General features: G+C 39.4%; 1 protein-coding gene across 1 annotated transcript in view; it reads left to right on the forward strand.

Annotated features, from left to right (window-relative positions):
- The window catches only part of pdzrn4 (PDZ domain containing ring finger 4), a 42,913-nt gene that overhangs the window by 10,305 nt on the left and 7,575 nt on the right, over positions 1 to 25,033 (forward strand). The window contains exons 2-4 of the mRNA XM_005725217.1: positions 16,267 to 16,532; positions 17,316 to 17,418; positions 24,403 to 24,501. Of these exons, the coding sequence (XP_005725274.1) occupies positions 16,267 to 16,532; positions 17,316 to 17,418; positions 24,403 to 24,501 (468 nt within the window). The remainder of the gene's footprint in view (positions 1 to 16,266; positions 16,533 to 17,315; positions 17,419 to 24,402; positions 24,502 to 25,033) is intronic.

Here is a 25,033-nt window from a genome sequence, read left to right on the forward strand (position 1 = left end):
TTGCCGGGAATTTCTCAAGCTTGCGGGATCATAATATCCACTGCAATGTTTTTCTTTCACGGCCTCCGTGTCGTCTGCTTGGCAGCATGGTGTCTGCATGTGTCTCGAAGACGCTGTTAGCGGTGTGCTTAAAAATGCAAATGGACTGTTATTGTTTCACAGTCAAGTGCGTTTTGAACCCACGGGGTGTATCCAAGGTCCAGGTGGTCTAGAGGGAGATTAGGTTACAGCTGGGAGATGGTGTTGAATTCCCACTTAACCAACTCGGGTTTAGGAGTCATTAGGCCCACTCAGAGCCTGGCATCGAGTCCAGTTACAGATAGAATAACACTAAACCATCTGCATAGTGGGGGGGTGTAACCATAAGCCTTATGCTGAGATGGGAAATGCCCTCTGGATGGCAGAGTGGCTGAAGCTCTGCTGTTGTTGTTGTTGTTATTGTTTGTTTGTGTGAATATATATTAAGAGGTGCTTGTTGTGATTAGGGAATGCGTGTCAACCAGTCTCACCAGCTTTTGTGCTGTAATACAAACCAACTCTCTGTACAGTTAAAGGCTTGTGAAAAAAGTGAAAAACACTTCACTACATCTGCTGTTATTGCAATGACAGATAAAAACCTGAGGATGTTACGATCTGACGTTTCTCTGTGCATGCAAGTGTCTTCATGAAAAATTAACAAATGCCCAAAGTAAAAAAAGACTTATACGTATGTTTACACACCCGCCCGCGCTTATGGTCTGGACTTTGATAAGCGTAAGACTAGAAATCCTTCTTTTGGAAAATTTGTGAAGAGACAGGAATCCCTATTTGATAAAACTGCCACACTGGTGTGTGTCTATCTTTGTGAGGGCACTGATCAGTGTAATGTATTCCCTAGCGTCTTAGCTTAACCTCAACAACCCCAGCTGTGTCTAACCCCAACCTTATTCCAAGCTTAACCCTAACACCAAATCAGTGTGAAAACATGACCTTTTTCCCAAGACGTCCAGTGATATGAAACAGAAACTGGTACCTGTAGAAACTATGATAGCTAGGCATGACCAGGCACCCAAAGCCCACTTGACTGTTAACTCCAGATCTTTCAGTCGTATCACTTGGTCTTAATCAGTTGAAAGCTTGTTTTTATTGTCATTGAGAGTAAATAAACTTAAGTAGAGACTGTCTTGTAAAAGGATGTTACCAAGATCTTTGAAAAGATGTTGATTATTTTTGGAAAAATACAGCACTGTGGAAAAGTCTTGAGCCACCCCTCATTTCTTCATATTGTACTTGAGTGGGTGGGATATAGTTGTACGTAGGAAATACACCAGGAAAAATGAAGATACATTATATAAGGCTAAAACAAAATTTAAACAGTTCTAATAAATTTGAAAGTCAGTATTTGGTATGACCACCTAGTTTCTTCAACACAGCCCGAGTTCTCTTAGGCAGCTGTCTTCTTCAAATGAATCCATGATTGATAAATGGTAAATGATAAACGCTGGTTTTTATATATAGCACCTTTCTACTCTTCCTGAGCCATCAAAATGCTTTATACGAAATGCCTCATTTACACGAGCATTTTATTCAGTGCTTCATAAGTTTTACACTCCAATGGATGCATTGAGGAGAAACTTGGGGTTAGTGTTCACCACCCGAGTATATTTGGCATGCAAACTGGAGCAGGCAGGAATTGAACCACCAGCCTTGCAAATTGCAGATGATCTGTTCTACCTCCTTACTACAACCACCCTGAAAGTGAGTTGCATTGTGTGCTTTTCTATCCATGATGCTTTTATTGCATTGAGATCACTGTCATGCTGGAAACTGAAGCCTTCATGAATCAGATGCTTTCCAGGTGGTATGACATGGTGAATTGTAGTCTGATGGTACTTATCTTCCTAATTCCATCAATATTGACAAGTTCCCCATTACCCCTTGGAGAAATGTAGCATCACAGTGTTTTCTAATTTTTTTAAGTACACAGCATGTCGAAATATGCATGCTAATAGCTAATAGCTCTTTGGCACCTTGCTGGTACAGAAATACTATTTTACGCTGTCAAACTGTGCTAGCGTTAGCATTTTTTATAGATTTAACGAAAGAAATGTGAACAACTGGTGTTTTTGCAGCAGGCTTCTAATGACAAGGTGTCTAAAGATCTAAAGATACACAGAAAACTGGGGTTTGTTTTTTTTTGTTAAGTTGTTCATTATAGACACAACACTAATTCATCCCTTTTTCATAGATCAGCATTAAGTGGCTTAACAAACAAAAAGCCTTTTGAAAATGGTCAAGTACAAGGACTGGTCTGAAAATCAGTGAAAAAGCTGAAGTCAATGAAAGACCAGTTTAAAAATTCCAATAAAATTGTTCTTTTTGAAAGGAAAAAATACAAGAAAGTGAAGGTGAGTCAAGCTTTTTTTCACAGTACTGTATAGGTCCACAAACTAAACCAGGGGTGTCAAACGTATGGGCCACAGGCCGGAATTAGGCCACCAAAGGTTCAAATCCAGCGTGCTGGAGAAGGAAGGCATCAATTTTGGATTTTTACACCAGGACGCTCATCATGATAGAGGCTGTCCTAGTGCTTCATTTCATCCGAGCATTAGCCACCGTTTAACCACTTAGAGCCAACATATGCATGAATTTTAGCATTAGGTTAAAGGAACTGTGTTTCCAGTGTGTTTAGTTCAGCTCCTCTAAAGCTGATGACCAAGGCTCATGTTGTGGATGCACTTCTTCATGCAGGATACTAGAAAGCAACCCTATAGGTAATAACAGCTTTCACAACAGACCCCTTGTTGGGGAGAGCGGCCTTAAAAAACATTTTTCACTCTCTGTTGGAAAAATAACACAAAGCAACCCAGTTTGTGCCAAGAGCTGCATTGTTCAAACAACTGCTTTTGTACCTTTGAAACAAATATAATATTTCACACAGCTACAGCAAGCCCTTTTCAGGCCAGGTCATAGATCATTTAAGGCATGACCTGTGCTGTAGTCGTTCTTGTGAGGAGAGATAAACAACATGGAGCAAAAAGATGAGCGAATGTGTTCTTACTCAGTGAGCCATCATTGTTACAACATGCTTCACTGCCTTGTTATTTAGAAACTCATATGAATCAGATATGCAACACATTTTGAGAAACAATGATCTGATTTAGCGAGTCAGTTTGAAATTCGGCACAGCCCCAGCCACTAATCATCATCCGCCTTATATTATGTTGGTGGCAAACGTGATTAGATATTCACTCAGTCATATTGCAGACGTACACTCTACTGCCTGAAATGGTGAATACAGTTTAAGCCTTGATTAAGCTGGGTCGAATGAGGGGTAAATTGCACCACAGTGCGTCTCTCACTTAACTAACCAGCCATGCTTTTGGATGGAAGTATTTTTCATTGCTGGAAGGAGCTCTTCTCGCCCGCTCACAGCTAGTGAAGTGTGAAGTCGTTTTTCTTCCCCACCAAAGGGCGGACCGAGCGAGCTTCATGTGATGAATAATGCTAATGTGTTAGGTGCTTCCAGTGTGCATAAACATGCATCACTTTAAAATGAAATAGGCTAAAATTCAGTAGGAGGAGGGAAAATGTTAAGTTCACACTCTAGGCTTCTTTAGAGGAAAGAAAAAGACTTAATTTTATGCAAAAAGCAGCACATAAATCTTTGATTTTTACTGCTCCCCAGTAAAATGTTTTTACTTCCCAAGCTTTAACACTTTTGCTAATTATGCCCTCTGCATCCAGCTTCCTTCTTTTTGGGTTTTGTTTTTTTTTTTTTTTTGCCTTCAACCACATTTTTGCCCATGTGAATAACTAAGACTCACAGCAAGTCTGCTTCAGTAATGATGCCTACTTCCTAAACATCTCATATTTTATTTAAACATACATACATCACAAACGTCATGGCAAAACAAATATTAAATATCTTGTTGTTAATCGCCAATCAATTAACAAATGATGTTGATATTTTCTTCTGCAAAATCCTGCATAAAAATCTACGTTAGTAGGGTAGATGTTTGTCGCTACTTGCTTCAGTGCTTCAAGCAACAAGAGGCTAATTTCCAACAGATGTCACAGTCAGCCCTGGATTTCTCTGTGTCTCTTAGCTGATAATGAAAATGGTGTCAGTTCCTTGAACCTGTTAAAACCCTAACAATGTTTCTGTATGGCTAACCCATAGCTATGGGGTTGAGTACACACAAGACAATAAAAACAAAAGGGTCCTCGAATGGAACGTGGCCACACTTAAAGGTATGAGGCTGGACAAGTTCTATTCATTTCTTATCCCACATCATTTTTTGAATACTATACATTACATCCTTTAATCCTTAAAAAAAAATAACACTCATAATACTTAGAAGACTTAATATTTACTAGTTTCCCTAGTAAAAGTGAGAATCATAACAAAAACAGTGGTTATTGTTCAGTTTTTTGTTTTTTGTTTTTTTTGTATTTTATTTTTTATTTTAAATGATTATTGTTATTATTATTATTGTTCAGTTTATAGAAGAAATGAGTCGACATTGGTTTAGGAGAAATGATTGGCCTGGTTTATGATTAATGCCATAAATATTAAAGTAGAAATGCTGTAATCTGATGACTTGTTTTGCTATTTGAAAAGGGCTTTCAAGGATAAAATTGTGCAAGAAAACGAGGCCATCTTCTTCTTTCCAGCTGCTTCTTTCATGGGTTGCTCCAGCAGATCATCTGCCAGCATCTCACCCTAGCCCCTGCATCTTGTTTTGTCTCACCAACCCCTCTGCTTGTCCTCCTTCACTACATCCACAAACCTTTTCTGTGATCTTCCTCGTTTCCTTCAAAATCTTCAAAATGTGGCTGGGTTTGCATGGTATTTAGTAACTAAGTGAAATCCAGACTCAACCTTTTCTAAATTTCAAAATTATGCACATACCGGAGTGTTGTTACATTTTCTCATACAGAAGTGTTACATGTAACCTCTTTGTGAACTCAACTGTCTGGATGAATTATTAGGGTCTAATCGGTGACCCCGAGAGCCTAATTCAAACTCATTGCTAGTACGTATCAAGGGGCTGGAGGAAGGGGCGCTCTATTGTTAAGCTCGGCTCGCTGGCTGTTGTTTTAATGGCAGATGAGAGATTAATGGCGATCTAATGGCTGTGGGGAGGACTCAGAGCAACAATAGAGTCCTGCTACAGTGCAGCCCCGAGTACATTAGCCAGTCAGAACAGCTATCTGCTATAAACACACACGCGTGAAATGCACACATGAAACTATTCACTTATTCTCCAGGCACCCAGACACATTCATATGTACAGATACACGAGTGAAAAGGATTCACACCGCATTTATTGATTTGTCAGTAAAGAAGTTTTGCAGTCATCCATCATCAGCGCATCCCATCTCATCACGAGCAAAACAAACAGAGCTAATTCTCAACCCGGCAACCCCCCAGTGTGACAAAAGGAGGCTAATTTATGCATTGGCGACATGGTGTGCGGGGAATAGGAGCGTGGCAGTGGGGTTGGATGCTCACTCTTGGATCGTGGTAATTGTGATTTGGTTGCTAGGATGTTGAGGGTAATGAATGTCTTGTTGATGCAGTTTGTAATAACCCGTGCCATCCCTGGCTGCTTGAGGACACAGAGCCTATTAGTTAAACACAGACACATTGGCCCTGCCATGATGTATGAGCCCACCATCTAGAAGGCATTAGTCATTTTATGAGAGAAAATAAAGCAAACTGCCAGGTTAGAGTAGGTGCTGAATAAGAAGCAAACCTCTTGACTCTTGCCACTAGCTTTTTTTAATCATCAGGTAGAAACTGAATGAAAGTATCTTTTAATTGAAGCTGAAATAGCTTGGATTGTCTCTGGGATGATACAGCAGGAGGCTGTTTTTTGAAACTGTAGCTCACACTCTGTCTTATGAATAAAATATTTTTTCCCCCCAAAGCGCACAAAATAAGGCAAATCATGTTTCATTCTAAGGCTGAACCAGTAAGAAGGATCTGTATTCATGAAGCCTAATTGAAAGGAAGCCCGTCTTGCATATAGAAGTGGTACAAAGAGCAGGAAATGAGATGGTTCTTAATGCATTCCCTGACAGATGATAACCTCTGATTTCCCCCCACTTACATCAGAAAACTGCTGCTTGGGATGACAGTCACAAGTCAACACTCTCTGATGTCTGCGTGCATGTTTTACTGCTGGTGTTGGTACACCGGGGTAGGAAAAGATAGACGTGAGGAGCGAGAGAGGAGAAAACCCTTGAAATACTCGAAAAAAGAACAAAAACAGAAACACAGAGATATGCGGCATCTGTTTATAGCAACTTCAGCTATATAGAATCTATTTTTAACCTTTTAAATCAAATTGAAATGGGTTATATGTAGAAAGAAAGACGAGAAAAACACCTAGACTACAAGATAAAGAAAATCAGTCCACTAAAAAGAATCTAACAAAGAAAAGTACTGATTATATCATTTATCATTTATTATAAATAAAACAGAAGCAAACAACTGCTGTCAGTATTGTATTAACAGTAGGGAGAAATTGTGTGAAACCATCGACAAGTACAATCAAAAGAATATAGAGTACCATACAAATTGTGTACGGCTGATGACAAAAGTTTGTAGGATTTTTTCTTAAAGCTGAATATGATATAAACACAATCCTTTTGTAAGTGGATTTTCTGAACTATTTCTTTATATTCATCCTCCATAGCTGCTCGTCAGTGTTCAAGTGCTATTCGAGACAGTGGGGCTGTAAAAAGATGTGCGCTGATGCTCATGTTGACAGATTTGTGACCCTGTTATTTTTTTGTTTTTTGTTTTTTTTTTGTGAGCAGCATTAAACTTGAAATCCTCTCTAAATGACAGTAAATCACAAAGGTATTCAACACCCTTAAAAACGAATTTAGCGTGCACTGATGAGGTGCATATTTGAAAAAGGTAACACCCTATCCTTCGAAATGTATCTGTATATGTAAAATCTGTATGCGAGGATAAAGCTACTAACACACTGGAAGCGATTTCCTCTTCTCTTTGAAGTTGACGGCTTGTCGCTTGCGGACAGTCTATGTTTCAGTTGCCAAGGTAACCTTCTAATGTGTTTACTACAAGGTCACATGCTATTCTTCACAATCATTGGTAGTCACATCAGTCGATCACCTGGAAGTAGAGAAAAGTTTATCTTAAGCCCCGCCCACTTCCTGTTGCCGGCGCTTTTTTGCCTATAGTTGCCTTAAAGCCTAATTTGTCTGTTCAGCAGGAAAAGCACTCTACCTACAGAGAAAACTCCAATCATATGACCCCCTATGAGCAAGCACTTAGCGACAGTGGGAAGGAAAAACTCCCTTTTAACAGGAAGAAACCTCCAACAGAACCAGGCTCAGGGAGGGGCAGCCATGATCAGCTGGCATTGAAGGGAGGGAGACAGAATTTTTGCTACAGAAAAAACGAAGAAAAGTGTAGACTGCAGCTCATGTCTCTGCTTTTTGTGCCATATTTATTTACTGTTTGTTTTGATGCTTCTCCCCGTTCCCAGTGAACTCCACTCATGCTCCTTGTCCTATACTTGCCCATTTATCAACCAATCAGCATTCAGCAGATGCATATGGGAGGTGTACTTGGTGAAAACCCCACTCTGCTCAATGGCCAAATGAAAATGTATACGGGAGCGGACACATTTACGGAACCTTAAATTACGCTTCGCAGAATGTCATTCACTTCCTATGGTCACCACATCACTGTGAAATGCTTCCAGTTTGGATGTAGCTTAAGATTCTTGGTTTCTGTTTGTCAACTGAGCTGAATTAACCAATCTTATTGGAGCAGACTTTAGAGCAGAAAAAGATCCTGTCAAGAGAAGGTGGAAATGCAAAAACAAAACCATCAGAAAAAGAATACTTTGGAGAATCTCTGAGGAAGTTACGTAAAGAATTCGCAGCAGTGAACTAAATGGGTTTTTTGAGATTACAAGGGAAAGATGGACCAAACTCTATCTTCTGTACTTAAAACAGCTTCCCCCAACGTGGGGATCGAACCCACAAACCAGAGATTAAGAGTCTCATGCTCTATCGACTGAGCTAGCCAGGCTACACCTGTAAACCATTACCAACACTTTCCAAGCGCACTAAGATCCACATGGATCCAAGTGATGAGGGAGAGGGAAGGTCTGTGCAGACATCCCTGTGCCCATCAGTTTTTCTGAGTGTGCAGACTTGTCTGCGGAGACTTTACATTATACCCTTACAACTGTGCAAGTGCCCCAGGCAGCAGATATACACCAGGATTAACTACAACATCCTTCATGTCTCCAGTTGTCCTTGCCAGTGTCCACAACAGATTGTAATCAAAGGTTAAGTCATCAAGATATGGTTGAAGGATTCCTAGATTGTATAGTTTTTCACAAAATAAATATTACCACAGTTTGTGAAGTCTACAAACTCAGACATGTGCTGAGTTTTGATCCTTACTGGCTTCTTAATGTTTAAAAATGCTAATCAATGCATTTAAAAAAGAAAAAAAAACTTGGAACAGAAAAGGAAAAATAAGAAACTGTCTTTTAACTGTCCAAACAAACATGACAGCATATCTTCAGAGCAGAAAACGACATCTTGTTTAAGCACACTTGAGAGGTGACCATGACCCACGTTGAAGGGTTTTCAGTGCAGGATAAGTAGTTGAAGGACAAAAAAACAGCCTTTTACTTTCAGCGATTATCATTAAACAGAGACACACGGAAAACGCCAACTTCTGTAGTTTCAGACCATTTAAAGGACACTCCGCTGTAGCAACATTTCCACCATTTGCTCCCTGTGAGGCTAAGCTCCAGCAGCAACAAGCCAGCATTGTGAAGAGTGTTTCCTTGAGGAAACACAGTCTAATCATCAGCGCACAGGCACTGTGATGTGGAAGGGAGTGACCTGAGCGAGCTACTTAACATCCGTCCCCACAGCAGCTTTTTAATCTGTTTTTCATGTTGTCATGCCATCTTCCTCGAGCAGAACTAATTGGTTGTTTTCGCCTGTTATGCAGGAGCCAACATTGAAAAAAAAAATCACTGAAGGACACTTGTAACAACTTGAACGCACACTCACAGGACACGGATGCGATCGCAGGTGCAGACAAGTCCAAGTGGGAATTGCTTGACTCAGTTCGACAAGTAAGGGTCCTAATAAAAGCATTTAGTGAACTCTTAGCTTATCACACACACACACAAAATGCCCCCCGCCCCCTTCCCGGTCTGCCTCCCCGTCTGATTTGCATTTTGGTTAACACTCTAATTGCCTCTCATTAAATACCTTGTCACTTTGATTAATTGGTGTGATACAGAAATGTAAAACAGCAGAGCGCTACAATGCATAGTGAACAGTTTCTGATTGGAAAAGACGAACAAGCCCATCTAAAAAAAAAAAAAAAAAAAAGCACCGGGACAATAAACAAAGTAAATAAAGTTTTTTTTAAAGAATCTGATTTATCCTGAGCTTCTCCTTCTGAAAAAAGGCCGTGCTCTAAATGTTTCAAACCTGAATTGTTTCTGGTTTGGATCAGTGCAACAATACACATTCATCTCTCCATGGACAGCTATTAAGGTGACTATAAGCATGTTAAGGTGCCCTTGAGCGCATCCCCAGCTGCTACAGTTGGTCACAAGCCAAAACAATTGGCCTGAGTTGGTAGGAGTAAGCCATTAAAAACGTGCTTGCCATTTCTAAACAATCAAACATAAAGTTTCCTTTTGTTAGTTGCTTAGACTGAATTAATGATAATAAAGATGGTGGAACAGTTGATAGTTGGGTGATAAGTTTGACTTTAACACACTCTGCAGTCACTCAGTGAGAAAGTGTGAGCCTGCTTTCATTACCTGACCACAAAGGCTAAGATCACTGAAAAAATTCCTGCTGTGACAGAGAAACAGAAAATACCTTGGAGCCAAAATATGAGGACCACTCATCCAAACGCCTTCACCCTCGCCAGCACACTTACCAAGTGTGAAGTAGATTGCATGAACAGTGCATGGTGAAGGACAGACACACAAATGCACAGGGACTTCCTCTCTTACATTTATTTTGCTAACAAAAGAGCTACGTGCTCAGACAATATTCTCTAATTAAAAATAGGTTAAAAATAATCGCAGTAAAACTCATCTACTTCAGAGAGTCATCGCACTCGGCTTGAAGTTGGCTGTGACCGGGGTGCATTTGAACTTAAGCCGCTCTGTCACGTCTAAAAGCTATACAGATTCTCTAATGGCTTTAAAGTGGCAGCTTTTGCATGCTGTGTTTTTTCTTTTCTTACTTCAGGGCACTTTAAAAGTTTCAAGGAAACTAAACTTGACCATTTAAAGCTCAACTGCTTGGTTTTTCATATCACATAAAAAGGCACTCACGCTTTGAAAAAACTGAAGATCACTTGATCAACAAAGATCGCTTGCGATTGGTTTTGAATTTGAGAGAAGATAGTATGTCTTATAGTCAGGCAAGAAAGCAGTGTTGTATTAACCATGTCTGTCAAGGAGAATCGTGAACAGCAAATCATAATCTCCATTTTTAAACTGATATTAATCATTGTAAGAATTGTGTTCTAGTTTAACCAAATTAAAACCTGAAGCAGTTTACAAATTCTACAGCTAAATGCAGTTAACTGTTAACAGGTTCACTTCCAGGCTAAACCTCCAAGTGTATCATATCTCATACATACATTTTTGAGTCCTCTACATTATTTATGTGAATTTTTCTATTCCTGAAAAATCCATTGTATGCATACAGACACATGTATTGCTACAATCATTAATTATGATTGCAATTAAATTAAAGTAAAGATACCAGCTTCCCAAAATTTGAATTTACAGGCAATTATTTCATGGTTCAGGCTTTACAGGGTTAACTAACCATAGACTGTATATAAAAGATGGATGTGGCTTGACTGGAAAAAGCTCCATGTGCTTAGTAAACTCTTCTTGAACGAGATCTTATTTAATACAGCATGGAATTTCTTTTTCAATTCATTAACCATTCAATCCCAACCAGTTGCAGCAAATGGCTGCCCCTTCCGAGCCTGGTTCTGACAGACGTTTCTTCCTGTTTAAATGGGTTTTTTCCGTCCTACTTTTCCACAAGTGACAGTTCATCCCCAGATTGTTGGTCTTCAAAATATAAAGTGCTTTGGGGTTACTGTCGTTTTGATTTGGCCCTACATAAATAAAATTGGATTAAAAGGGTTAGGGTGCATAAGCAGTGGACTTGACTGAAAAGCTGTACGAGCGTGCAGGGATGCCTAGTTTCTCAGTAAAATGCGCTTGTAACATCTGATTTCAACAGATTAAAATAGCAAAACCAGTAAGTGGTCTAAGGTTGTTTATAAAAAATGGATGTAGCCAATCTATGTATCTGAGGCTTTGCGAAACAAATCTATATAATGTAAACCTTTAGATGATAATATAAATCAAGGCTTTAGAAAGGCTGATTCAAATAAAGCTTTATTTAATCCCACTCAGATTTGTTCTCCTAGTTTTCCCTGGTTGCTTGTCATACATGCATCACATCTTATTCAGTTGGCCGAGCATATAGCTCACCAGTTGAACAGCCTGTCATTCAAATGTATGAAACCATGAGCTTCTTTGCTTCTGCAGCACTAGGAGATATTGCATGTGTTTTATTATTGACTTTTATTATTGAAATGAGACATTTGACAGTGGGCCCTCTCGAATCATCTCAATACAACAAAAGAAGAAAGAGAAATGAGATTTGGCAGATTACCAGGGCACACCACCTGCGTTTCCTTATTCATCACAATATGACAATTTCCATGAATGTAAAAGCAGTCTTGCATGCATTCAGCTTAGGTTCACAAAAATTGCGATCATGATCTGATCAAAAAAACAAAACAAAAGAAAAGAAAGAGAAAGAAAATACTGCTGGTGTTGAGCTTGCATCTCTTCAGGGGCAGATGAGGTCAGGGTTGAATAAATGGAGGGGGGTTCTGTTCAGGAGCTTATTGTTTCGTGGCCCATTGTGAACTTATTCAGTAGAAGATGCTGGTATTATTCAGTCAAACGTGCTTGCAGCAGCCATATCGTAGTGCTGTTTAAAGTCTGTCTGGAGCTAATGTAATGCTGGAATTGTGTGTGTGCATGTCTTCTCTGTGTGTTGGCTTCCATTTGCTCACAATGACACCATATCTGTCAGATTTAGCTGTGAGGCTGAGTGCTTTCCATCTTATCTCTGTGCAGCAAACACAACCATTCAAAAGTACAGCTAGACCCAAGCTCACCCATAGAAACACTTGCTGTTATCGCTTGGCTTTTCTTATCTCTCCTATTGGATTTCAAAAGAGGAAACAACATTTAACCATCTTAGTGGCTAACTGATAAAACCTTTTGACACATTTAAAGGGTGACCAGACATATAGAGAATATTAAATGCTTTAGGCCAGATGCTGTGCTACTTTCAGCCCGCTCTCAAGACATATAACAATCATTTCTTCATCATGGTCCACTAGTAACCCTTTATAGGCAATGGTGTGTGAAATGCCTGCATCAAAGGCAGCAAAATATTACAGAGAGCTTGGAAGTGAGGCTTGATAGTACCAAATTCTTTCTAGTCATTAAAGTAAAATATCAAAGCAAATTTTAACATTTCAGACTTGACAAAGAAAGGGACAGCTTACTTGGACTAAAGTAAGTCTAGGATAACACTGATATTCAATTAAATTCAGTTTTTGTTAATTAGCATCAAATCATAACAACTGAAAAGGCACTTTGTAATGTAAGGTAAAAACTACAATAACATGAGAGAAAAACCCCAAATGAGCAAGCACTTGGTGACAGCGGGACGGAAAAACTTCCTTTTAAAAAGAAGAAACTTACAGCAAAACCAGGCTCGGGCCATGTGCCGTGACTGATTGAGGGTGATTGAAGGAAGACAGGAAGGGAGAAAATGCCTTGTTGGTGTTAGAGAAGAATGGCCAGACTACTTTCAGCTGATAGGAAGGTAACAGTTATTTAAATAACCACGCAGAAGATCATCATGCCTACGCCTAAACCAGCAGAACTCCACATTGGGTGCCACCCTTATCAGCTAAAAACAGGAAACTTGGACAAAAACAGAAAATAGAAAAATGTTGCCTGTTCTGATGATTCTTGATTTGGATGTTAGCATCAGAATTTAGTGTAAACAACATTAAAGCATGGATTCATCTTGCCTTTTATGGGCATTTCAGGCTGCTACTGGTGGTGTAATGATGTGGCGGATATTTTCTTGGTACACTTTAGACCCCTTAGTACCAACTAGACGTATTTTTAGGCACCACACCATACCTTAGTATTGTTGCTAACCAGGTCCATTCCTTTGAGGTCAAAGTGTAGCTCTCCTGATGACTGCTTTTAGCAGGACCATATGCCATGTCACAAAGCTCAATTGGTTTCTTGCACTTTGCTGAATCTATGTCATCAAGAATTAAGACAGTTCTGGAGATAAAAGGGGACCCATTGATAGCGAGACGTATCTGCTGGTCCAACTTATCTGGGAAAACAGCACTAGCTAAAGATAAGCTAAGCTACATTTTCTTTACTAATTACAATTACTCAAAAATCTGTATTGATGCTGTAATGTGTTAAGACATCAGTTTGTTATAGCTACAGACAGCAGATAATTTCAAGCATACTTTATATAAAAAAGTACATATTAAAGATATCTTACTAATTACCCAACTATTGCAGAATTAGCAGCAGTAGCAACATCTGCTACTCTATAGAATTTGTTTGGCACTGTTAAGCTCCCTTGAAATAAATCATTTATATATTATATTAGAAATTAGATATACAGATATCTTGATATTTTATTTTAATTCAATTTTAAGTTTTGAAACTTTATTTTTTCTATTCATAAAATGAAGTTTGGAAAATGGTAAACCTTAAGTACAACTATAAAACGGTCAAACAGTAGGCTTTTGATACTTATTCGACTTACTGATCGACTTATTGCCCACACTGCCCTCGCTGAACACCTAAAGAAACACACACATGAACTACAGTATACAAAATTCATTCCACTCCAGGTGTAGCAGACCACTTTGGACCTCGACCTTTCGGGAAGAATGTTTGGACAGAAAAGAAGCTTTAGTTTAAGTCTACTGGGAACGCTTTTTATTGGCAATGATAACCTTTAACTTCAGAAGTATATGAAGGCTCTGCTTAGATTGTTGGTTCATTACAGCTGTCCCCATGGGCCCCCTTGAACTGATGCTATTTTTAACACCCTCTTGGAGCTTCTGCGGGTCATATAGATGATGCAATGCTGTAATATTGTCTCTTTGTCACCTTGGTCACAGGAGCATGCTTCAGTAATGAGAAAGGGATCTTGTCATCAAAATGGAATTACTTCTTCATATTGATGGAATCTGCACGCCTATATATATGTCTTAATACACCTAGTGCTTATGGATGCACTGCTCCCATATATGCTTATTCACACCCCCACACACATACAGATAGAAAGGTAGATGCTGTGACTTAATTAAATTCACAAGTTAAAAACGCATCAACAGCAGGGAGCTGCAAAAACGCAAGAAAAAGAAATACATAAATTTACTTTGTGACTCAGAAAATGTCTCCACAGTCCACATCTTAATTGTCTCAAAGCTTTAAAACATTTTTCGAACTTGTCTGCATCTCTTTATCTCCTCATTTGTGGCTTAATTATCCCAAAAGCCATAGATTTAATGCATATGATCTTCAAAATGCGCAATTCACAAGCACTTGCAGACAAACACACATGCACGTAAAACCTACACGTTCTGAGTCATTATCCCCGGTCTTTGTCACATCTGCTGGCTATTAATCTCGCCCATTTACCTCCTCAATAGTCAGGTTGAATAGAGGAACAACAGCAGGTAAACACGCCGGCAGGTGTACCCGAACAAACAGTTTCGGCCTTACAGAGCATTCCTACTGATTGGAGATTAATGTGCCCATCTGGACCTCATTACAACTTAAATATGTGATGAAACTTTCTCGACACGTTCTTTAGGATGAGCATAAACAGAGTAAACTGGGACTTTTCAGTTACAGGTTTTGATTTCAAAGGTGTAGTTGCCAGGATTTGGTGTGTAATGATGAACTTGTATTAGTCCTAAAAACAGCAACAAATGTCACATATGAGTGCAACATAATAGCAAAAACCAGTTGTACAAAACACAGATTTTGCTGCTAATGAGCACTTCCCAGAGGGTCGGTTGTTTGACCAATGCTAAATGTCAGCACAGGTCAAAATTCTGTAGGTCAATTCTGTAAAAGTGTTAAGGTGACATTGAGCTCATTAAAGAAATAGGTACATAAGAATATACAGAAACTGTAGCGACTTGACTGGATCAACTGGAGGACCATACGTTGTTTCTGTGTTTCATTTATTTAGGCTTATAACAATTCTCCAGACCCACAGATTGGTTCATGCTTTGGTTTATCTTTAAAGGAGATCTTTACACTGTTTACACTCCAAGTTAAAGCACAAACATGTCCACCCATAGGGTAGGAATCACGACACTTTGGTAATGAATTTTTACCAGCATATCTGTTCTCAGTTGCTTCTCCTGTGGCTCAACATTTTCTGATCTTGCGATTTAAGTAAGTGCTACTTGCTAAAACTGGTGCTCCCAGTGGGGTGAAGTCTACTCACTCCACTTTGCTCATTTCCCTAAATCATTATTATTATTCTGCATCTGCATCTAATGGGCCTAATGGTTGGGATTCAGAGTAAATAATGCATCTGAGTTAGACTGATTTGCAGAAGAACATGAGGCAAAACTGCTCATTAAAGCATGCTTAGGGAGTATTCTCAAAAGCATTCTCTGTATTTTCTAGTACAGTCTCTGTGGATTTACTACCAGTTGAAAGGTTAGCACATTTTTGAATAACTGGTCAACAGTTAAAATGTTTGAACCTGCTGGGAAAAGTGTGCTGCGTTGTTAAAAAAAACAAAACAGGAGAGTGCTATATGTAAGGTGCTCTCGGCATCAAGAATTACAGGCAAAGTGCCCTTTATAAAAGCACTTAACTGATGTGGTAGTTGCTTCATTGGAAGCTATTAGTGCTTAACTGTGGAGAGTTATAGCTGTACTGAGATTTCCTGGTGTGAATGTGGAACCAGTTGCTCCTGAAAAGAGCGCGGATGGCTGTCAGATGCATCCTGGATTAACAAAAAAACACTGGGATCTTAAATACAAGGCTTGTTTCCTTTGCTTTCTCACAGTGACACATTGCAAGACTCACTTCCTGAAACTATTTGCTTTCTGTTTCCCCCCAGGTAAATGGTTTGGCCAAGGTCGAACATGATGAAGCAGTGGTGGAGGCCATCAGGCGAGACCCTATCGTTGTCCAGGTTCTCCGACGTACCCCCACCAGAGCCGCGGCGGCTGTCGTACAAGACGGCACCAGCTCGCCGCAGGACGTGTGTGTGGTCGATGTGTGCACGCAAACAGACATCACCTTTGAACATATTATGGCACTGGCCAAGCTTCGGCCTGCTACCCCACCAGTCCCTGACATTTGTCCCTTCCTGCTGTCTGACAGGTGAGGGCAAGCATTTACGTAAAGGTAAATGAGTATTAATGTTACACAGGATGGAAATCCTTCCTCTAAATGTTTTTAACCACAACTAGAGAATTATACTCTTCCTGGCCCAAATGAATCTGAAGCTTACCGGAGGTTTCAACGCCGTTTTCTTTCATTTCCTAGTAGCTATTAAGCAGCCGTATCATGGTTTGGAAACCCCCTGGAACGCTAAGTACTCTGATATCATTATGCAGAGCCAAACCCGCATGTAATAATTGCTTCGGTGTGCTACATCCATTTTCTGTAATGGGACCTTTTGCTGGGCGATTAAAAGCCAATGGGCTGATAGAGCAGGCATTTTGATGCTACATCCATTCTGTGGCTGTTTACAGGGCTTGGCTTGGCAACAAATGAAATCACTTTGTCCCATAAAACTACGAATATGCTAGTCGTGGTCAGTGATTACAGAGAGGCTGTTACATTGTGACAATTTTGCAGAGGTCATGGCTTTATGAGGGCAATAGTTGATTACCAAATTGCTTGTTTGGAGTTTTGTGGTGAAATGAGAATCATTATTAAGAAATGTGATATAAAATAATAACTTACAATAGCTGGCAACATAGCTGTCCTTTATATGAAATTATACAGCCCTTGTGTGGTGTCTGCAATATCGCTACATGGATTTGAACAACGTCTGTCTATTTAATGATCTGACTAAACTGAAATAAACTGCCATGAAGCAAAGAGATAACCAGCACATATTTTAATGATCTTTAACATTCTACTTTTTCTTCTTTCTAGCTGTCACTCAATCCACACTATGGAACATGAGTTTTATGAATGTCCAGAGTACCTGTCTAACACCACAGCAGATGTGGAGAGGATCGTAGAGTATGAGTATGAGGTACAGTCTTGCATCATCTTTTTCAGTGATCACTCTTAAGAGTATGTGTTACATTTTTTCTAACCAGCCACTGTTAGGGACCTCTTCCTCGCACCTCGCATACACAAACGTCTTTGCTAAAAGAAAACAAAATCACCTTTTTGTTTGAACCTACACCAAATTTACAAATGAAAAGAACTTAGTGGAACAATAAGATAAGGAAAACCTTGCATCCTTTAGACAAACAAACATGGGGATAATATATGCTATGAAATGATCTGGATGGACAACCTATAATGAGATAATCTGGCAGCTAGCTAGGCTAGACTGTTTAGGTTAGGTTTTAATTTTACGCTACAATTCTAGGAGTCCATAGCACTAGCAATAACACAGCCCTAACATTTGCTTTTACAAGATCAAATTTCCATTATGAGTGTTTGTGTACAACACTGAATTCAGTTATAACAAAATGAAAGCAGTTGCCACTTTGCAGTGCAATAAAGTAATTGTTTAACTTAATAGCAAAAACTGTAGCAAAGTTGACAAAATTAGCTTAAAAAAAACTGCTGTGAACTCAGACATGTAGATTTATTTACACAAGTGGCCAATCCTGCTATACAAGTACACATGTACTTCTTCCATAGGAATTAGGTGGGTAAGTAAGCTAGGTTCCTTACTACTACAGACCTCTGAAACAATGCACTTTAAACATATGATATCAAAGTGGTAATGATTTGGGTTTGTTTTGCAGCCACAGGACATGGGCACTTTGCTGTCATTGAATTGACCATGAACTACACTGTATGCCAAAATATTCTTATTCTGGAATCAAATGTGAGGCTGTCTGTCTAAAACTTGGTACTGCAACAGGGCAATAATCCCAACAGCAGACCTACGAGAGAATAGCTGAAAAAGAAATGAATCAAGGTGTTGCAATGGCTCCGTCCAGAGATCAACCTGACTGAAATACTGTGTATGGACCTTACAGAACAGTGCATAAACACATGTCTGCAAACCTTAATGAACCGAAGCAGTGCTATAAAGAGTAGTGGGCCAGAGTTCCTCCACAACAAAGTGAAAGACTGATAAAATCAGACAGAAAATGATTACTTCAAGATATTTCTGGTTCTACAAGATCTTGGATTATTGGGTTGTCCTTAGTTTTTTACAGTAATGCAGAGAGTCCTGTGAAACCTTTTCACATAACGGCACATATTTCTGCATTCTTAAAGTTTTCTCCTGGCACCAGCAGTTTAAAATTCATAAATTAAAATACCAAAATCTGATATTTGATCACAACCAACGGCATTTCCAGTTAACATCCTTTGCTTTCTGCTATTTCTCTCTTGTTTCTGCAACTGACTTTCCAATAAAAGTCCTTCAGTACGCATCAAAACTCTATCTGGACCTAAAGACAGACATTGCACAATACCTGTGGAATAAAAACCTCATTTAGCTAATGATGTTATTTTAATAAGAACAGATAAAACTTATTTTCCATTGATGTAGGAGAACAGAGGACACCATGTGTCAGTTATACACAATCTAAGAGGATAATACAAGGTTGGTCAAGATGTACGATGCTCACAAATCTAACAATACAAGAAAAATTGCAGACTGCAGTAATAGAAGAAAATTGGCCACCCCTTGTCAAAGCAGCATCTGCTCTTTAGATTGTTTTGTATAGCATAGCAAAGTCCCTGGATTTAGTGCAGAAGGCCATTCTTCATATAATTGTACAAAAAGAAAATCCCTCTCTGAAAAGCCTCCCAGTTGAATTACCTGTATGTTTTATTCACAGGCAGTTAGTTTCCCTTTTATCACGAACTGTCTGTCAGAAATATTTGTGCGCCTTTTCAGTCAGTCACTTCAAGCTGAATAGAAATTGTGAATAGAGCAAGCACTCATTGTTTCAGTGAGAGGGAAAAAAACTTGTAGATGAAATCTGTGGCATTTTAATTAAAGTGGCTAATCATTTCAAACAGCATCTGTTGTATATCATAACAAGAGTCTTTAGCCGTGGAATTCAAGGCAAGTTCTTTACTAATGCCAGAATGTTAACATGTTCACAGTATATACACAGCTATGCAATATTTAGCATGTCAATTATAATTCTAGCTTCTCATGACTGCCTAATTAGCTATTAGCAATGTACAGCTGAAGCTGAAGGGAATTTCAATTGTGAGGTCATTGTTTTAGACCAGTAATTAACTTGTTAAAGTTAGGTGTCAGGGGACCACTTAAAATACACTAATCATTCATCACGTTTAGCTGACAAGGCATTTAACAAACAAGCACAAATGTGGTGTTGCCTTATAGGTGCTATTGTAAAAGTGACGGGATCATCATGAAGATGTGTTCTCTGGGCACCAATAATGACAAACCACAGCTGTGCAAATTCCAAGGCAATGCGTCCCAGATCAGGACCATGTGTATTGAGCAAGGTTTTGTTAGCAAACTGCTAAAAGAATTTATCACAACCCACTTCGGTATGTACAGCTGTTTAACTGCTTGTTAATGCTAATATCTAAATAGCTCATCAAATGACAGCAACTTGATGCATTTAGGCATGAAGACAAAGCCAACATGACTACTGCAGCTAAAGTTCAAACCGAGCAAGAAAGGGGGAAGAAAGATGATTTAAGACACTTTGAACATGGCATGGTTGGTGATACCAGACAGGCTGGACTGAGTATGAAACTGATCATCTACTGAGATTTTTCTGCACAATCATCTCTGGGTTTATAAAGAATGTTCTGAAAAAGAAAAAATCAATTCAGCGGCTTATCTTATCTTATCTTATCTTATCTTAATCAGACTGCTTATAGCTGATAGGAAAGCAGTAGGAACTCAAATAACAGTATCTCTGAATGCGCAACACATTCACCCTTGAAGTAGATGGGCTACTTCAAGGGTTCCATTTACCATTTACCATTTACAGCAGCGAAAACCAACACTGGGTGCCATTCCTGTCAGCTGACAACAGGAAACTGAAGCTATAATTTACACGGGTTCACCAAAATTCAATTTCTTCTATGAAAATGAAACAGGATCAGAATTTGGCATCAGATTTGTCATGAATCCATACTGCCTTGTTTTGGCCCTAACTATACATTGTTTAAAGCCACAGCCTATCTAAGTATTGCTACTGACTCTGTCCATTCACAGTTTACCGGCAGTATCTTCTGTTGGCTGCTTGCAGCAAGGTAGTGTGCCATGTCACAAAGATTAAATGATCTCAAACTGGTTTCTTGAACATAACAATGTACTCAATTGGCCTCCACATTCACCACATTTAAATCCAATAGAGCACCTCTGGGATGTGGTGGAGCAGGAGATTCACATTATGGATGTTCAGCTGACTAATCTGCAGCAGTTGTTTGCATATATATACTATCGTGCCAGTATGGACCAAGTATCTGAAGAAGAATTAAAAAAGTTCTCAAGGCAAAATGGGGTCCAACCTGATACTTGGTGTGCCTAATAAAGTGCCCATTGAGTGTATATCGTTTGGTTGAGTGGATGATTTATGCTTATTGTTCTTAAATTTGCTAATCTCTAAGTTTCTTTTTCCTTCTTACTAAAATCTTGTGATTAAAAGAGCACATTTACCACGTGCACTTGCAAGTGTCTCCATTGTGACAGATGAACCGTACCAATCAGCCAGTAGACCTCAATATCATGCCAGGTGACAGTGATGGGTGATATTTGCTACTCCCGAGGTGCCTTCGCTGGTTTAATAGGCACTTCCTGGTTCAGTGAACTGCATTGTGGGTCATTAGGGTATTGTCTGCTGCCAGCTGTGGTCTTACCTTTACAGTCGTCTGGATAAAAGATTCTCCTGTGTGGGTCTGGGGAAGGTTGAGGGGCGGAGGGCTTGTGTGTGGTAATAGCAGTAGTATCAGAACAAGGTCAGCACACACATCTATGCACAAGCACACACATCAAATCAGCTGTCTACACTTTCCTCTGTCCATTCATGTGTATCTAACTGAAACATGAATTGCTTTCCTGTTGGATGAAACAGAATAGGGCTGCAATTCCCAGGAACATTACTTCTGACTGACAGGTTTAGCTTCACTTCAGTTTGATCGTACACATGGGTACCCCTGCAGTCATAATACCCTGCCAAATGTACCATACCACAATATCGTCAAGTAGCAACAGACTTTCAAAGTAGTTTTTATGTGGATGCTTTGATTACTATTCTAAAAGATAAAGTTCACAGTTGAATAGCAAGCCATTGCAGTTAGGGTACCCAGTACCATGCGGGTATGGAAATGGGTATTTTCTTCAGACACATTTTGATCTTTTATATCCACCTACCAGGCAAAGTAATATTGAGGAAGAACGGATTTTAATGAAGACTCAGTGTGATCACCAGGTTGCATAGTGTGGTTAATAAAGTGGCAGCTGCCTGCCAGACAGCATTCAGTTATCTGTTTGCCAAATTAATCCTGTTCTAATGTCGTAATTATGGACTGTCAACAGGTGCCAAACTTCAAATGCTGAATTTTTAATCTTCCAAACCAAGATTGAAGCAAATACTGGTATGCAAACAGATGTGCAAGAACAAAGGGTCCTATTGAGCGCTGGGTTGTGGAAGTATAAAGCAAAATGAAAAAAATGCAAAAAGGCCTGGTACCACTTTCTCTGGATCAAAATGAAACAAATTTGAAAGAATTAAGAAAAAACAAACGTACGATGAAACTGCAATATTTCTGCAGTTATTTCGAGCTGTAACTAAACTCTCTGCAGCAGGTACATTTCTGTGTTTCAAAACTCACAGCCCCAATTTATAGCTTGGTTTTTGGACACTCTGCCCCTAACAAACAGTATTTCCTTATAAAGCTGGTAAAGACTACTACTACTACAGTCACATCCGCTTAATTCCCTAATGCTTAATCAGTTGAATTCAACTAAGCTGAAATATCTCTAACATAACTAACAGTTAAAAGCTGAAAAGCTCAGTGAAGCTGAAGCAAAATGTGAACAGTAAGCCTGAAAAACAAGTAAAATACAGAATGAACAAAGGTACTATTACCTATTTACCGCAATAAATGGCAATCAGTGGGAAGCCTGTCATTTAAAATCATCCACAATCTTTTTCGGATTGACTGAATTATGATCACTATAAATTCAAAGACCGCTACTTCGAAACAGCTAAAGCTGAAAGGATATCATCAGCATCGTCATCAGCCACAATGAGGACACAATGAGGCAGTGAACATTACACTTGGCAGCTATTTCTTTTAAAATGAAACATGAAGTAACAGTTAAGTGCATATAAAAGTGAAATGTTACTACCAGATGTTTAATGTGGTAATAAAATGCCACCCATTGTCAATGTGTCGTTATTTCTCCCATATATTTGTAACATGTGGTAAATGTGATCCTCCCTATTTAGGCTGGGAAACCACATCAGTTGTCATATGCATTGCAAGCCGGATGAAATGACTTTTTAAGTCATTGCTGTGCCATGCTCCAAACTCAGCGGCACAGATTATGATCCAATCATCACTAATCAAATCACTTCGTAGCTTTAGCACCCGTGGATCCAGGCATCCAGTAATCCACTGAAACCTGGCGAACCGCCCAATGTGCACTGACGTTAGGCATTAGTGCTGCCTGATCTCACTGCATGCAGTTGTTATTTCACTGCCAGGGGCTGTACAAATCAACCAGTGTACTAAACTGCTGAGGAGTGTGGCTTGTCAAAACCAGCACATGGTGTTGCAATATTGTAAACTCCTTTGCACGCCCCACCCAACCTCTGAAGGTCAGGGCTGCTTCCACAGGGGGGATAACATGCCAAAGAAATTAATTTCTTCCCCCTGTCAATCTTTGCCATCGTTGCTTCCCATGACAGAAAAAAAGGGGGCTGGGGATTTTTAATTCTTGCCCCCTATGAACACCACACCCACCCTCAGCGTCTTTATACCCCACAATCTATCCCACACAATCCATCCCCCACCCCGCCTTTCATATCACAGCAGTGAAATGAATTTGGCACTGAGGGGTTAATAAAGATTACCGTTGGAGTTATCTTATGCATTACATTTAGACACAGCTGAGATCAAAAGGAACCAGTTGTGAGCCAGGCTAAATTGAGAGAAAATTCCTGTGGGAGGGTATCAGTGAATGAAATGGCATCAAAACAGCCATCAAAGATCTGCACAGTATGCTGCCACATGTTCGGTTTACGTTTGACAGACTTTCATGTTATTGATTGACAGATCGCTTGACAGGGCTCCATTTGAGCCTATATCTATATATATGATGTCATGCGATACTTGGACTATATAAATTATTGTACTGTATGTGTTTCTGCTTGCTTATCGTGTTTGGTGATCACTGCAGTTATATGTCTCTTTGAAGCAATACCCGGCAAAACAACGTGGAACTGAAAAACCTGCTCGGCCTGTAGATTCTCGATGCTGAAAATACCCAAATTCAAAAGGCTTCCTTACAAATCTTCTGCTGATTAAAAATTCTGTTATCAGTACGACTGACTAGCACCCTGCTAATCTGGCAACAAGCTGCAAAGACTGATAGGTTTTTGTACACGATAACACAATGACTGACTGCACTATAAGTCTTTACTCAGAAAGTATATAAAGTCAAGTAAGAAAGAAAGTTTTCAACGGACTCTGAAGAATGTGCAGTCTCGTGAAAAACTGCCTTGTGGAATCACCTTTACCTGCAATAACTTGAAGGTCTTGATTCTCTTCTGTTTTTAAGCCATTTTGTTGAAGATTTGCAGGTGTTGTAGTGGTAATCATTGTCCTGTTGCATGACCCAGTTTGGGCCAAGCATTAGCTGTCAGACAGAGGACCTCACTCTAGAATACTCTGGTATACAGAGGAGTTTGTAGCTGACTCAGTGACTGCAGTCTGTGTCCAGATCCCGCGGCTGCAAAACAATACCTTTCTTTTGAGTAAAATGGTCCTGATCAAAGAGTCCTTACTGTTTTTCTTTTTATGTGTGTGCGTGTTTCTGCAACAGGAAGTGGAGCTATGCAGGCAGAACAGCCAAGAAAAGCTGGGCCTGACACTGTGCTACAGGACTGATGATGAGGAGGACACTGGGATCTATGTGAGCCAGGTGGGGGACAGAAACAACACTTCTCATAGAAAACTGTCCTGCAGTGAAGCCCTTAAAAATAAAAAATGATTAAATTCAATAAGAGACAAAGCTGCCTGATCACGTAATAAACCGGGGGCCCCATGATCAGCTTTGAATGATAAAAAGTCAAAGAAAGGATGAAATCACAGAAGAATTCTTGTTTTTACATACGAAAGCAGAGCACATGTTTGCCAGTCAAATATGAACTCAGAATAAGACATGCATGAAGAAAAAGGAAGTCAGCTTTGAAATGTGATTCCCTTCCTGACTTTCTCATTCCCTCCTCTTAAACAAGTTTGAATTGAAGGTTTTAATAAGCTCTGAGCGACAACCCCCAACACACAATATATTAAATGGCACATTTAGTGGAATCCACCATCTGAATGCCAAACGCACAAATCAAAGAAGAAATGCATTAGGGATGTTCTTTTTTTTTTTTAAATTCAAATGATTTACTTCCTGTTGAAAAAAAAACCTTAAATAACACAAAATGAAAACAAATTATTGCATT

Source organism: Pundamilia nyererei, unplaced genomic scaffold (assembly GCF_000239375.1).
Source record: "Pundamilia nyererei isolate P.nyererei 1_Seehausen unplaced genomic scaffold, PunNye1.0 scaffold00014, whole genome shotgun sequence".
Classification (NCBI taxonomy): domain Eukaryota; kingdom Metazoa; phylum Chordata; class Actinopteri; order Cichliformes; family Cichlidae; genus Pundamilia; species Pundamilia nyererei.